This window comes from Citrus clementina, unplaced genomic scaffold, assembly GCF_000493195.1.
Source record: "Citrus clementina cultivar Clemenules unplaced genomic scaffold, Citrus_clementina_v1.0 scaffold_9, whole genome shotgun sequence".
Lineage (NCBI taxonomy): Eukaryota > Viridiplantae > Streptophyta > Magnoliopsida > Sapindales > Rutaceae > Citrus > Citrus x clementina.
This window is the reverse complement of record NW_006261964.1, coordinates 4,981,470-4,998,610: the sequence shown is the minus strand read 5'-3', so window position 1 is coordinate 4,998,610 and position 17,141 is coordinate 4,981,470. Positions and strand designations below refer to the sequence as shown.

Sequence of the window (17,141 nt, the reverse complement as noted above, 5' to 3'; positions counted from 1 at the left end):
CGTGCCTTTATAATAATGTTTCTATGGCAGCCATTTGCGTCTGGACCTGGATATTTCCTCCGCCGTCTTTAATAAACAGATTAGTGGTAGTGGTGTCGGGCATCTTCAAGCATAATCTATATTAATAACTACTCTAAATTTCCAATTAAACAATTCTAAAAAGAAAACACATCAAATTAGGCAAAAATTATCTAATCAATGACTTTAGCTATCACGATAATGTTGAAAAAGAAAGTAATTCATTTGTTTAGAGGTCTCAGCACTGAGGGATAACGACATAGTTTTTATCCCCCAACAATACCAACAAAAACAAATTATTAAAAATATGGAAAACTCAGCTCTAGATAAACTCATTCCATTAAGTGTGCTACAGAATATTATAAAGCAATGTCTAACTAACTTTCTTGGAAAAAATAAGCTGGCCTATCAGAATTCTGGAGCTGCAAATAGCAGTAACAAGACGAAAATGTGAAAAATGATCTAGTCAAATAAACTCAATCCCATGTCATCGTCACTTTCTTCCTTGGTTTCCTCCTGATAAGAGAAAAAGGACGACACAACCTTAATTAGAAAATGACCGCCACAATAAAGCCCTTCAAATTTAAGCCACAAACGCAGAGTGGAAATGAATTAACAAGCAAAAATAACTTTAGCAGGTAGCTCAACTTGAAACTGTATTCTAGTGGGGCGAACCAAAGAGTGGAAACCAATTTTCAGCAACCAAATTCAAGAAGAAGGATTGCATCAGAAGCGACTAATTATTTTCTAGAACCCTCAATGACAAAGAGGATTTTTTTAAAAGTAATAGCTATTGCTAAAACTGTTCAACGGCAGAAACAATTGTGCAAGGAGATGTTCCCAAATAAGCAGCCGCAAAACAGTCCAAAATCAAACTACATAGCAAATTCTTCAAGGGGATATATGTAACATAAAACTAGAGATCTAATGTAGAGAATTACCATCCCATATTATTCTCAAGCAGTCTGATAGGCAAGTGATAGAGTTATCTGAAAATAAAAACCTATCTAAAAGAAACTGGCTGGTCTAAGTATTACTTAAATTCGACACAGAGAATAGTGCACATAACTTCTGCAGATCTGAACAAGTGATCTCTGTGGGACAAAAAGCTGACTCTAAAACTAGTTTACATACAATGAGTTAATTAGTGCAGTATTTCTACAGCTAATCATCGAACTGATTAAGGCTGAAAGCATAAATTACCTTCTTTTCCTCGACAGCAGCGGCCAGCGCAGCACCACCTAAACCGCCAGAGGCAACAGCAGGGGCAGCTACTGCTAGATGTGCACCACCTATATTCAATTAAGAAACAACATCAATAACATCAGTTGAAAGTTAAGAAAGGAAAAGCAAGAGCTTGACGTAACTCCATCCGGAAAATGGCTTACCAGACCCAACATTCAGATACAATTCATCAGCACTTCTCTTCTCAAAGAGCTTGGAGAACAAACTCGGTCAGCAAGAGTCAATATTCACGTTTGCAACCTTGATCAGAGTTGCAATCTTCTCAGGCTGAGAAGTAAAAAATGAAAACTCAACCAAGCCGCTATCGATAGTATTATGCGGCCAGAAAATTTGCTCAGTATCCATATACTGCACTCTCATTCTCTAAACTAAAAATATACTCTACAAAATAACATCACTAAAACTTCTACATAACATCACTAGCATATGTGCAAGCCAGCTCTCCGATCGACATTTTTCTTCTTGAAAAAAAGTGCATTAATTTGGAACCAAAAATAAATAAATTGAGATAATTTTACTGTTAACATTAAAAAAATCATTTTTAATTCTACATTACCTGAATTGGTCGCCAGAGATGAGAATTAAAGCTTTGGTGTTTAGGGCAAAGTTTGATGTTCTTTCACTCTTCAAAAATTAAAACCCTAAATATGAGTATGCCGATTTCGTTAGTGGTACATATGTTCTATCATACTGTATAAATTTTTATAGTATTGATAATGGAGTCATTATGGGCACTTGGATTTAAATATTTTAATTTTCTTTATTGATTTAATTTAGTGGATAAATAACTAAGGATAAGATTATTTGAACCCACCAAACTACCCATGAAATCCATTTTTTAATTTTTTTTTTATGATTAAAAGAGTGATACTATTGGCACCCCTCAAAAATTCTTATGATACTCCTCTACTATGTATTTACACATTTAACTTTATTGAAATTACAAGAACTCTAATTCAAATAAAAAAGAAATTGTAAAAACTTCTTACAGCCCTATATTAATAAGAAGCGAATTGTTTTTCCCCCCCAAAAAAAAACAAGCCATAAAACAATAAACCTAAGCAAAAGAGGCATAAGTACATTTTTCTCTTACCCGCAGAATTAGCAATCAAAGGGGAATTTAATACTTATAATTAGTCGTGGTGGCTTATTTTTTAAAGTTTGTTTACAGGTTATGAAAAACTCTGTTTATTGAGTTTGATATCTAGCTGAATGTTACTACTGGTCATGAGATTTGTTTAAAAAATTATTTTAGGGTTAAATGAGAAGGAAGAAGGTAGGACTTTTTGAGGAATTAAAATGATTGTTATTAGTAAAAGAGTAATTTTAGTACTTTAATTAATATGTGCGCTCGGAAAAGGGGTTTTACGAGATTATTTGAGTGGTACTAATAGCTCTACTCATGATTAAAATACTCTTAAAGTAAATTCCAACTATACAATTAAAAATATAAATTTTTTTTTTAAAAAAAAGATTTTTTGCTCATTGTACCCATCTTTTCATTCATCAGCGCTGTCAACATACTCATTGAGAAGTTTCAAAATAATTTCCCTGCATTCAATCTGTAAAAGGTACTTCTAAAGGCTGTGGCTTATTTTACGTTGGTGATTTTTCCATGGTTCTGCTGGCACTTAAAGATGTAATTAGAGATGTAAGGATGGAGTTTCGAGGACAAGAAAGGTCGCATCTCACAAAGCTCAGAATAAACGGTTTGCCCAGTACTTCCCTTTATGGCTCTTGAATTGTCAAGATATGGCTATAGTTTCGATTTGTGCAGCAATGAATTTTCTTTTGAAAAAAATATAATAATGTGAAGGATGAATTTTTACCTTAGCTATATTTTTTCTGAATCACGTTAATAAAGAAAATCTTTAGTTTAATGTAAAAAAAAAATTTATTAAGAGTTTATAAATGAATTTAATGGGTTTACTTAGTAGAAACACTATTCTTACAAAAATTGGGTTTGAAGAGTATATTGGGTCTTTAATGGATTTATTGAATAAAATTTAAAATTTCAAAATTTGAGGGTGGGTTTATTTAATAAATAAGTTTACTGAGTAATTTAGTAAGTTCAAATAGTCCTACCCAACAACTAATTACTTAATAATTAATGGATATTATTCAAGTTCATGGATATAATTTTACTTTTTATAATTCCATAAATATTTTATAAATCACAAATAAAATTAAAAATTAAATATGCAAATATATAAATTAATTTAGATGTGAAAATAACAAATATGGATTATTCAATCAATAACACATGTTAATTCAGACACGTGTTTTCATTTATAATTGGGACAATATAATTTTGACTTCTTAGTTTTATTCATTGTCTTTTTTTTTTTTTCTAAAATTACTCATTGGTGAAGATTGAATTGAATTATTGTTGCAATTTTTATTAATCTAGTAACTTTTTGTTGACAATAAGATAATAATAATAAGATAAACTAAGATAGAGTTGTGTTAATATTAAAATACATATATTTTCAAAGGAAATATAGAAGTATCAACAGACTATACTTTTTTTTTTGTTTAATCTTTAAAAAACATGTTTAACAGATTTGATCAGTAGTAAATTTAAATTTTTAATAAGTTGAAATTAAAATATTATGCTAATTAATTTTTAATTTTATGAACAGTTGGTTAAATCTAATGGTAAATATTTATATCACTATTGATGTTGTTATTTTTATAAGAGCATCATGAAGTGACCATTTAAAAATAAATATTAAATTTATTAAAACGTCATTTAAGCTTTGTGTACTACTACCGAAAATAGATTTTGAACTATATGAGTTTTTTAGTTCAAGTTTCATACCTCTTAGAGTTCGTTTCGTATTATTTTTAAAGGCTCAAAAGTAATTTTAGAAAGTTAAAAATTAATTTTGATATTTGGTAAATTTTTTTAAAAATCACTTTTGGTAAAATCACTTTATCTACAGCAGATTTTGAATAGGTGGGAAGGAGAAAATTTTCAAAATCTGATTTTTATAATAATTTTTATACTTAATACAATTCCACATATATCGTCATATATATCATAAAAATCTAAAATTATCCTTATTAATTAGGAAATAAAATCATTAGCTTTAAAGAGATTATTATTACCAATTATATTAAGATAACAAAATAAAAAATAAAAAATAATATAAAATGTTTATTCTAGTTAATCAAGTATTATATGTACACAATCAAAAATATTTTATATACATTTGTATAAATGTATAAATATATTTTTTAAAATATTATATCCAATTCAGTAATTTATATTCTTATTTTACTTTAATAGTAAAAATTTACCAAACACAAACAATTGTTTTCAAAACTTACAGTGCTTTTTTTAAAATAAATTTTACCAAACATTTAACTGATTCTTTTCACTAACTAATTATTTTTATAGAACAACTAACATTATCAAACTAGACCTTCGTATTTCTACCACCGTAAGAACTTTACCCCTTATATCTGTATGAGTAAAATTAAAACAGACCACAAGCGTCAATTAGATCATTTATTAAATTGCATTTAGTTAGAGAAACCTTGCTACATTGCATCATTGTGTAACTCACATCAATCTAAAAATTATTTAAAATAAATTAAATATGTTTCAGTTTCTGATATTATTAAATTATAAAACATTGATATAAATTACAGAATTAAATAACTGAGCCACACCCTGATTTGGAGATTCATGTGAATCCGATACTGCAGCTTGAAAGGGCACGCCGACCATCTATCCACAGTTAAGATGGTAAGTCGTTTGCCCACGGGCCATGATAAGAAAGTTGACATGGTCTGGCCTCACAGAGCTGACTGTAATGCACACAATCAGACGCGTCAAAATGTGGATCACATTCATCATACTTGGCGCTTTATGCCCCTTTGATCATCAAAGGTGAAAGTAAAACCAAATCACATGAAAAGCTCATTTCTATGAAAAGAACTAAAATAGCTGAATGCAACAAAGGCAGAAAACACTCTTTACATAATATTTTTTTTATGGAAAGATTACATCCTCACTCCAAATCTAATAACCTCCACAATTTCTTCCAATAAATTATTACAACGGGAAAGCCTAACCCTCTGGTTTGAGGACCACCTCCGTTGTAGCTTCGTCCTCTTCCTCTAATGTCCATTTGAAGGTCGGAACACTGCATAGCCATTGACCCCACATGCCATATTTGAATACTCCGGATGAAAATATGGGTAGCCCTCGCCCTCTGTGTTTCTCATGCCCATTAAAGATAGATCTGAACCAGGCATCGGCCACATGGTTGGAATCATCCCATCAATCTGGCCATTTGAATAGGGCAGAGCAGTAGCTTGAGGAATAAATTCCCTTACAGAGTCAAAATGGCCAACAGAAGAGCTATAACCCCTTTGGAACCCATCATCATGGTAACTCCGTGTACGCTCAAACTTACATGAGCCAGCAGAGGACCCAATGTCACTTGACATGCTGATATCACGGGGAAAAGAGAACTGCCGATTTAATGTGTGCGGCCCATTGCTAAGAGACTGCAGAACTGTGCTTGCCCCAGCAGCCATCCCAACACCATGCTCATCATCAAGCAAGTCATTGATGATATCAAGGTGTGGGAACTCGTCCACCAAAACACCTTGGGTTTGACGTCCAGATGTACCGGCTGGAAACTCATTCGAGAAGTACTCCTGGGATCCACTTGGGACACACTTATATAGGTCAAGGTTCTGAATGTCATTGGCCATGGAAGAAGGATCAGAATGCACGATTCTACTGGCATCCCTTTGAGAACTCTCTAACCACTGGTGTCCACTCTGTAAAACATCCCGAGTTACCATGCTAAAAGGAAAGGCCGACTGGACCGAATTTGGGTCAATCCTTTCAGAGTTCTGGGGTAAAAAAATAGGTGCAGATACCAAGGCCTGCTGCTGTGAATACGCTGGTGATGGGCCCAAACTTGAAGAGCTGGGATGAGTTAAGCCAGGTGAACTTGAACCAACAGGATTTCCCATTTTAACATTTCTATAGGACTGAGGAATATAACCATGGGTAGCAGGTGCGAGGTCAGGACCTAACCGGCCAGCTGCACTAACTGAACGGGCAAGTAGCGGGGCTGTGTGCACCACAGAAACAACAGGAGCAGTTGGCCTAGGACCAGGCACAAGTGGAGCACTAGAGGGCCTCGACATATTAGGCACTTGCGGATCCATAAGTTTTTCAGTCTGTTTTGAAGCTGCAGCCTTCTGGATCTCAGGTTTGCAAACACCTGCACCAGGGGATGAAGTGCAGGATTCAGCAACTTGATCAGTCTGCTGTTGCCCATTTGAAAGTGATTTCACTTGCGGAACAGGATCTGCAGTAGCAATGCTCTTTGGCACTGATTTCAATTGCACAGGAGACTGCAGATTTCTAGGAGGGCTTCTTGGGGAGGATGGTACAGCTGTTGTCTTCTCTTTAGGTCTTTCTGTATCAACCGGGTCTTTCATGCTTGATTTCTTTTGAGGTGAAGAAGCTTCTTCCTATTAAACAAAAAAGAAACAATGTAAAAAATAAAAGCTCCAGATGAATGTGTGGAAATGACCATTAAATGATAAGTTAAAATCCTTATAGATTAAAAATCCTTAGAGATTAAAAAGAAAACATTTCTTTTTTACACAATACAGTCATAACAAAATTTGTATAAAATCCTCAAATAAATGGACATGCTTCTAAAACAGTACCTTGATTGACATACATATTTGCAATCGAAGTGTCTCAGAGATCATAGTTAATCATATCTATTTTTACCCCCAAAAAAAAGGAATAAATAGGACTGCAAAATTACTTGCATATTTTCCTCTTAAAAAAAAAATGAAAATACAACAAAACAAGAAACTATTTTCCTAGGTAATATAACCCAAACAACTGCATAGCCAGAACTACATACAATCATAGAAATCAGTCAAGTAAATAAAGAAACTCAAAAGTGAATAAAAACTTTCATGCTTATGAGATGCTTTGATTGCTACTAAATGCTTTAGAATTCTCACCTACAAAAATATCTGAGATTGGAGTTAAGAGCTGCAGTAACTCACCTTAGCGACATTCTGTTCAGGCAATTTTGCCTGATGCTGCAAGGAAGAAACAGCCTCAGACTCGTATTCACCAGACTTACTGCTTTCGGAGATATCATTGTGTTCCCCTGCATCAGCAGCAGGCCTAGATGGCTGATTCTCTGTTTCAGTTGCCCAAACATTTCCATCATATGTAGACTTCCCCCGCTGGTTCTTTCCCCTACAAATTACACAAGCCAAATCAAATGAACAAAGAATATTCTCTTATCGTGCCAAAAACAAATAGATAAATGTAGGCGGTATGTTTACCTGCTGGGCGACTTTTGATTTTGGTAGTTGGCAAGGGAATTCCCTTTATAGGGCCCATACATTACCACTGATGGGACTGAGTCGGTAGAACATGTGGAAGAACTATCATCCATTACAGATGCGTTCCGTTTTTCAGTTACTCCATTAGGTACAGATGATAGATTACAAACTCCACTGCTGCTGGCTTCTGTGGGAGGAATAACTTCAGATGCATCAGTATCCCAATTGACAGGGCTAGTATCTCTGTCCTCTGAATCAGGCTGAAGTACTTCTGCACCACCATCCACTGAATCAGAAACATCAGAAACATCTTCCAGCACATCAGGCTTTTCAGGCAATGGTTGGGCATCCTCTACAATGAATTCTTTTTTCTCATCACTAGGGTTTTCATCTTCAAGCCTGTCTGAGAGAGCCATGCTGGACCTTTCCTCCCTCTTTTTCTCTTTTCCTTTGCGATTGTTCCGTTTTTGTTTAGCCTACGATATACAAGAAGATAAAATTCAGCATTGCCACCCACCGAAAAAAAAAAGGGCAATCCATGTGAAATTGAGGAAATTGTGAGAGAGTGAAAAAGTGACTATTCTTCACTAGAGTGCAGAACTGCACAAAAAATAGAAATACATATACAATGCAAGAACAAACAGAATAGCCAAAAAGACACAGGAGTAAATAAATATAATTGAGAAGGCAAGTAGCTAGCTTTAAAAGAGAAAAAAAAAATGAAGAATATCAGCAAATCATTTGTCGCAGATCAGGTGAGATGGCCGAAACAGAGAGAACGATTGATGACAACCACCTTATAAACACCTTCTTTTGACCTAAACTCCCACGTAATAATTTGTAACAAACAAGTTGAATTAGGAGGTAAAAATTTCCAATACCCCTAAAAAATTTTAGGCTTTGCAAAATATCAAAACTGCTTTCTCATGATTTCACCACGTGGGCTGTCTAACTCTAGGCCCAAAAGACATGCATATATTAGGTTATATAGGTTTGAGTCTCAATGCAACTGGTGATAGGATGTCATACCAGCTTTTTCTTTGCTTTCTTCTCCTTTTCAGCTGCTCCACGTTTAGCCTTCTGCTCACTTTCAGCCAGCCATGCTGCCTCCTCTTCACGAATTAGCTCTTCTTGTCTCTTCAGCGCAACAGCTTCCTGGTAAGCAACCTCGATTTTATTGCTGTATGTAAAGATGAAAAAAGTTAGGAGTATGGATAGTGATAAGCAGTTACCGTGTCATAATTAAGCTACAGCCTCAAAATGATAACAAATCACATATCTATTAAACATAGTACCTGAATATATGGGCAAGGACAAAAATCTCCACTGTTCTACGCCCCAGCTCTGTGAGTCTCCTTTCATCACGCTCAATTGAATCCTTGTTAAAGTCCTCCCCAGAGTTACTCTCCTAAAAACAAATAGGTATGGATGGGTTACTAAGCATTAAATGATTTAAGAGAGAAAAACTTAACATACTTCTGTGCAAACCAAGCATGTGAGAGTGTGAGAGCGTGTGTGTGTGTGAGAGTGTGAGAGTGAGAGTGAGAGTGAGTGAGAGAGAGAAGGGGGGGGGGGGGGGGGGGAGGGCAATTTATATCAAACTATTGTAATGTAACAAATAAAGCTTGAATTCAGCATGTTAAATGCAATCTCAACCATCCAAAAAATATAATTCAATAATTCAAAATATAAATATGCCACAACAGTTGATTCTAACTTACAGACACACCAGAAATTAAACCCCCAAAAAAAAAGTTATTGATAAAAAACTAATGAATTTCAATAGAACATAATAGAGACAATTACAAGATGAGAAGATGGTGATTATAAAATAGAACAACATAACATCTATTTCCAGGAAATTCCAAATCACTCTAAAAGGCATACATACTAATGTTTTAAGGTGGGCAATATAAATCCCTTTTTCTCCATTCAGTTTACAAGAGGGCCGTGTCCTCTGTGTCCTCTATTTCTATAGGATGCACACAATGTCATTATAGTGCTACAAGCCCAAAATACCAAGTATGAGAGCAGAGATAAAAAGAGATAGCAAGACATATATCACCAATTTCACAAGCCTTGCATAAGGAGCAAGCCATCAATCTATGCCTAAGGATGCGGACCTATTAGAAACTACTGCATTATAAATATGAATCTAAATTTCCACCGCAAAAAAAGTTTTCTTATTCAAAAATTATGTTAGCAATGTCAGGCTTACCCAAAGCATTTTGGGATGAATAGCCTTAAGGTTAAGCATTATGTAAGGAATGGAAATGAGAATGGAACCAAGCCTGTAGTACTATACTAAGAAAGTTGAAGGAAGAAATTCCTTGGAAGGGTGTACAGAAGAGGACATTATGATAACAAGAATCTCACCATTGTCGATAGCAAGAGCCTCATACTACTACCACATTACCAACATAAATGCTGCCCTCATCACCACAACCACCTAAAAACCTATATTAACATAACCCAACCTAGATGGCTACAACTTAAAGCACAATGTCATCCTAAACTTCAGCTTTGAATGTAACATTGCATGATCAGTGTCATCGGTTCATATTTCTGAAGTTTCCAGCACATTAACTAATTGGAAATTGCTAAGAAGTCATTCAAACAAAAAGTGCACCAATGTAACTAAGAAACCTTATTAAGGCAGGCCAAACTTCACAGCTACTATTAAAATGGTTAAACTGAATCAGACAACCCAAGCACAGTACTAGCTCATACTAGCCAGATGAAGGCATAACCCAAGTATCACAATAAAAGAAGTTCAACGTATAAGATCTCACCTTTGTACGATTCTGAGGACCCTTCTCATCTTTAGGTGGCAGAGGCTCTAAAGCAGCCCTCTCTAACAGTAGCAGAACATCATCCACCAAGACAAACATATCATTCTCAACATGAACAATAGGAGCTGGTGTATCTTCTGCATCTAACAACTTTGCCTTTGTTTTCTTGGACTTAGACTGTCCTTCAAGAGCCTTCAATCCACTATACAAGGAATCCATTACCAAAGTAGATGTGACTTCCTTCTCTATAAAAAAGTGTTTCACAACTACTTTCAGAATTGCATCTGTTTTCTCTCTAGACATACGGCGCCTGGCATTCTGGTCAATTCCCAACCAGAATGCACAGAAGCTGAAATCATCACAAGTGATATGATATTAGTGCCAACAGAGCAGTAACCAGATATGCAAGAATATATGCAGATCAAGTCAGGTCATATATACACAGTATAATGTCATGCATCTTCAGAAGAACCATACAAAAATTGAAAAAACAACTTCATTACCCTATCTTCCAAAAGTGCTTTATTAAGCATTGTTAACAGAATAGTCAGCAGTTTAAGTTGACAAAGGTAACAATATAATACTTGCCTTGACCACCTAGCTTTATCCTCTATTAACCTTCCAAGTTTCCCTCGCCTTTCTTCTACAAAACGCCGACATATTTGCTCTACATTAGTCAAATATACCCTAACAAGTTCTCTCCTGTACTGACAATCAAGGCAACGAAAAGGGCGATCTGTTTTCTCCCTACAAACCAAAAAGCAAAATATTAAAGTATTTATTGAAATAGACTACATTGTAAATAACATTCTTAAGAAGTAATAGAGCAAATCTTTTCACAAAAAAGAGCAAAACCAAAGAATCACTACTCATAAAAGCAACTTATCAGATATCACTGAGGAATTGATAGATTAAGGATAAGCTAAGCAGCGAAAAACATTTTATGGCCCATTGGTACAGTCTAGTTGGACGAAACACCAACAGAGAAAAGAGATTCCATCATTTAGTCAATATGTACCTGATGACTTGAACTTGAGCTTTTATAATGAGAGTATCACCATCTTTAAACCCATCAGAAACTTTTGAGAGCTCCATAAACTTTTTCCAGCCCCAGTCATGCTCTTTCTTCCAAAATCGATGTAAAGTATCTGCAGGATTTTACATTTTGTCACTCATAAATCAAGAAGGCACTCATTTTACATCTACTGAAGGAATTTTCAACCAACCAACCAGAATATTTGGATTTCTTTGGATCTCTATTCACAACGGCTATTGTAAACTGAGCAAAATGACTCCAACCTGTTGACGAACAGAGAAAGTTTTTATTTAAAAGAAAACAAATGTAAAGATTGAAGAAATAATTCGATACCAGTTTATAATATCAGACCTGGAAGGAGTTTGTCATGGTTGGCAACACAGAGGAACAAAGATAGATGATTGCAAACATCACAGCCTTGTGGATAAATCAGAATATACCTGTCACCACAGGAAAAGGGTTAAATCATAAATGTGACAACCTTTAAACATACAGGATGGGGGGCATAATCTAATAATATAACACTTAAAGATAATAAACTAATGACTTTGCGCCAAGAATGGAAAGTTCACAAATGTAAATGAAACAGCTGAAAATTTACTGTTAAAATTTTCATCACTCCTAATAAATGATTAAATATAATTAAATATATTTACATACAACTGGACATACACATGATATCATGAGATCTCCCTCCAACAGCACCGAAATAAGAATATCTGAACCGTCAAAACATTGACTTTTAACATATCGAAATTGAAAGAAGCTTCTGAAGTATCTACTTTCATACAAACGTGTGCCTATCTTGTTGGTTTTATGAGGGTGTGTGGCGGGAAAACCAAAAGTAAAAAAATACAGCCAAAGGAAATGGCCAATAATATAAGCAGGAATAGCAATTGAGAAACAAAATAAATCAAAAGAATGTATAGAAATCAATCATATCTAAAACCTCGTACCATTTGTAGCCACCAACTTCAAATGCATTACTACGAAGTTCTCGTTTGCTTATCTGTGAAAATTTCTCAATCCTCCATGTGTATTTTCCATATAACTCGGAAGGTTTAGGCCCTATAAAGAAGTTATCTTAGCTTAAGAAGTGCACCGAACAGAAGGTTATTAAAGATAACATAGGTTAAAAAATTGACTAAAATTTCTTCGTGCTGAGATAAAGAAATAAGTAAAACAACAAGACTAACACAGCAGATAATAAATCATATGAGATAAACTTAGTCTTACTTCTGCAGCAGACTATGGAATGGAAAGCAGGCACATTTAGACTCAATTAAGCATTACCTTCGTATCAACTACTTATATCGAAAGAGAATGTACAGAATAAATTTTGACAGGCACAAGGGCAATTTAAACAAACACCTTCAGAGAATAAAAGTTTGAGCATTTTGAAGCATGTTGATTTTTAGTCTGTATCCTTAACATTCAACTTTTTTAAAATGAGCACTGACAAGATAAAGAAGCAAGATAGTTAGAAATCCACAGTGATAAGTAGAGAAGCAATACTCGGTATTATCTTTTAAGAGGCAAAACAACTAGACCGTCAAACAAGAAACACAAGAATATTTCATCATAGAAGGCTCTAAAAACACACAATACAAGGCTTGAACATTAATTATACAATTTTTTACACATTGTCATACATAGCAGGTAATAGATTATTCACGGGAACAATATCAACTAGTCAAAACTGAAATAGGCAACAGTAAACAGCATGTTGGCAAATCATTTCAAGCTCCATTTGCAGCAGACACTCACTTATAACCAATTATAATCATGTAAAATACATAGAGTAATTCAAATTTATGAGACTTCAATATCCATCCACCCTTGAAGAGAACTAGACTGTACAAACAGTATATATCAATAAACCATGAGTCCAAATACAAACAGAAAGCTATATTACTTATCAAGTTATTTTGTATTTGTAGTCATTGTCCTTTTCCTTGTACTTTACTTTTTCCTTCCATATAAGCTTGTAAGTATCAGAAACAACAAAAAATACCCATTACCTAACAGTTCACAAGAACCATGGAACACACACTCATTATCAAAGCACAAGATAACTAATAATTGAAAGACAATTCAGGGAAGCAAAACCATACAGCCATCATCATCATCGTCAGTGTCCCAGTACGGGGGTGAAGTCGATGGGGTTCCATTTTCCACCTGCTCAGAAGAACGCCACTCCGCCAATGCTTCCCCAGATTGACAACGCTGCCCACTCGAAATCCCCTCCACAGACCTTCCCACTCCAGACTCCTCGCTCGCAATTCCCGCCATTTCCCAATCCAGAACTCCCTACCCCACACTCGTTCAATTCCACTTGCTATGACGCACCAAACAAAAAGAATCAAAGTTAGCAATTAAACCTCACGTCACATAACAAAAAACCTAACATATATTAACAATGTATAAAACCAAAACCCCGAATACGACAAAAGAACATTAATTAACAATGTATAAAACCAAAACATGAAATACGACAAAAAAGTCTCAAAAGCTAAAGAATAGAATCAAAATGGCAATAATCCATTAGGCCGTTGAAAAAAGTGGTGACAGGAAAGGAAATTACAGTTAGCACAATGAATTCTTCATCAATTAGGACCTATCTGAATAAAAGCCTCCAATGAATTAATTATAATATGGCAGTTTTACCTGAATGCTCTTATTATTGTATATTCAATTCCTCCAAAACCAAATTATGACAAAACACACAAATTTTTTTTAAAATACCATTATCTTCAACTTCCACACCCAATATGTTTTCTAACAATCAAATTTAATTCAACATTTGTAATCCAAATACCAAAACCCAATCTCCTCATAATCAATCAGAAAATTATTTTTAACATCATGAGATTATAAAATCAAACACCCAGCTCAACAACAATCGTTCAGATTAAAAAGATAAAGAAACACGTAGCACAAACAAAAACTCAAACAAAGAAAATTATCTAGATAAACCCAATTGCATAAAAGAAAAAAACCCATAAAGACCAAAACGATCATCGGCGAAAAACTAAAGATCGTAGAAATAAATCCCCAAAACCCCAATTAACATCAAACCCTAAAACAAAACAAGGAAGGAATAGGGATAGATTAAAATTAAGGGAATCGAAAGTTGGCAACGACGTCGTACAGATCGAACCTGAAACCGAAGACCAGAGGCTGTTCTGTTCCCAAATTGGGTTAAGACAGGACAGCTCTTTGAGATTTTAGAGAGAAGAGAGAGATAGAAAGAAAGAGGGGTCCAAGGAGAGCAGCAAAGCAATAGAGAGAGGCCAAAAAAGAAAATTTGTTGTTTTCATTTATTTATTTATTTTGGTTTTATTTTTTTTAATTTTTTTCCTATTTTGCTTTTCTCATTTTTTATTATCGTGATGAGGATTGCCACATAGGGTGGGAACAAGAGGGTAGCCTCTGGCCTTTTCCTTTATATATATATATATATATTAAACTAATTAATAAAGAATTTGAAAAAAATAAAAATACTGAAAAATAAGTGAGGTAGGGAAAAAATAAATAGAAAATAAGGAGAGAGGGTGGGGGGGGGGAGGGGGTCGGTGACAAATGTTGGAGAGCACAGGGCAGAACAACCTGGTTGCGGTGGCTCGCTGCATGAGTAGTTTTCTAGGTTATGGGACGCCCTAAGCTTTGAACATGTTAATTGGTTTAACCAAGCCTGGGGTCTACTTACCCTTTTTTTTTTAATTGTTTTCTGCAAAGTTATTTATTTATTTTTATTTTCGTTAGGGTTTTGGCAAGATGGGCTGGGGAGTGGAGACAGTGGTCAATGGGCTTTAAAATGATGGATCAAATTGGGCTTACCAGGCCGGTCAAGGAAATCCAGTTTGAGACTGACCCATTGGGAAAGGATTTAGTGAAATCCAATACTGATAAAAGTACCGAACGAACCCACTTTTATGTGAGCGGGTAGCGACTAACGAGTGTCTTCTACGCAGGGATGACAAATTAATCTATTCAAATTGGATATCTATATATTCAATCTAATTGGATTAGATAATATCCATTTAAAATCTTTTTGTATATGGATATGAATATTTTAAAAAATATCCAATTAGATATGGATGGGTATGGATATTTAATGAATATCCAAAATCTAATTAATTTATCCATTTAAAGTTAAAAAAAATTATATTGTTAAACTAAAATGAAAAAAAAACAAAATCTAATTTCCTCTTATATTAATTAGTGAAGAATTTAAATTCCTCTTATATTAAAAACTAAAGTTTCTAAATTTATCCTTTAATTTTTTAACTTATTTAATGTCATTAATAATTATTATTTTTATTTTATTGATTTAATATTATAAATTGACATCCACCGGAAGGTCACCGGACCTCGCCGTAAGGTCGCCAGACCACCGTCGGCTTCGTCGGAAAATTGCCGGACCTCTACCGGACCCCGCCACCGGCCACCGGACCGCCATTTTATATATATATTATTACTAATATAAATAGGTTAATAGCCAAATTTGATATTGAAATTTTAATTATTTTATATTATTATTGTTATATAATAAAAATAAAATATCCATGGATCTCCATATCTATATGGATAAAATCCATATCCATGTTCAATATTAAATACTGGATATGAATATGGATATATCCATTATAAATAATTATGAATTTGTATTTGGATGGATATTATCCATCTATAATTGGATATTTGTCATCCCTACTTCTGCGTGCACTACCTTCAAATCTCAATATACAAATTGTCATGGGTTATGGAAGAGAGATGACTTATTACGACTTTGATTATATTCTCTCCCATTATAAACAGATTTTTGGTAATGAGTTCTATAAAATTGTAGCCGACAAAAATCCTTAGTTAATGATGATGAGATATAATACGATTTTTTATTATATTATTTTAATTTTGTTAATGTCATTAATAGTGTTCACATTTAAAGAAAATAGTATAATATTTTAATTGTACTTGTTCTGGTTGAGGAGTTGGGGTGGGTGATTTCCAAACAATTTTATTTTGGATCCTGTTATGTTAGAACCTTTTTAAGGTAAAACACATCTTTATAATCACACGATTAAAATTATAACGTATTTTTTATTATTTATTATTTTACATGTGTGGCTGTGATTTATACTATACCTTGCAACAACTCTAAAGTAGCTATTGCCTTGGCATCCAAAATTAAGTATTGAGAAAAAAAGTCAAAGAATTAATTGAGATTTTATTTTATTTTTCCTTCTTTTTAAATTAAAAAAAAATCTTACACCCTTAGTTTAGGTAGATGACTTTCAAATACTGTAATTAGATGACCAGTCAGATTCAAATGCTAAGGGTGTGTTTGGTAACGTTTTTCACTTAATGTTTTTCGTTTTTCAAGAATAAAAATTATGAAAATTTGTTTGGTTGACAGTTTTACGTCAGTAAATTAAAAACAAAGAAAACGGAAAGTTTCCATTCTCCAACATTTATAAAGAAAAGTTGGAGAACGCCAATTTGACGTTCACCAACTTTAAAAGAACACTGGACAAAAACAGGTTGACATAAAGGGTGGTGTGTCAAGATTGGTCTTCTTTGGGGCCACATACAAATTTCATTTAATTTTTTTCTTTCTTTTCTAAAATCTCATCTCTCTCTGTAAGCCTCCTAAAAATGTTTCCATGAATAAAATAATTTACATAATATATGTCTGACTT

At 34.0% G+C, this 17,141-nt stretch overlaps 1 protein-coding gene across 4 annotated transcripts; it reads right to left on the bottom strand.

Annotated features, from left to right (window-relative positions):
* Positions 1-5,178: 5,178 nt before the first annotated feature.
* On the bottom strand, positions 5,179-15,067 carry LOC18032062 (TNF receptor-associated factor homolog 1b). 4 transcript variants are annotated; one of them, XM_006420088.2, is made up of 13 exons: positions 15,049-15,067; positions 13,554-13,777; positions 12,396-12,507; positions 11,791-11,879; positions 11,634-11,702; positions 11,422-11,551; positions 10,992-11,150; positions 10,404-10,752; positions 8,907-9,019; positions 8,641-8,791; positions 7,612-8,087; positions 7,324-7,522; positions 5,179-6,768 (listed from the first exon to the last, which is right to left on the bottom strand). In XM_006420088.2, exons 2-13 carry the CDS (start codon positions 13,729-13,731, stop codon positions 5,392-5,394), a joined length of 3,402 nt encoding a protein of 1,133 aa, XP_006420151.1. In that variant the 5' UTR covers positions 13,732-13,777; positions 15,049-15,067; the 3' UTR covers positions 5,179-5,391. The 4 variants fall into 4 exon arrangements, with proteins under 4 accessions (XP_006420151.1, XP_006420152.1, XP_006420153.1 ...); XM_006420089.2 differs by lacking the exon at positions 15,049-15,067 and adding an exon at positions 14,591-14,759; XM_006420090.2 differs by lacking the exon at positions 15,049-15,067 and adding an exon at positions 14,600-14,759.
* Positions 15,068-17,141: the final 2,074 nt, after the last annotated feature.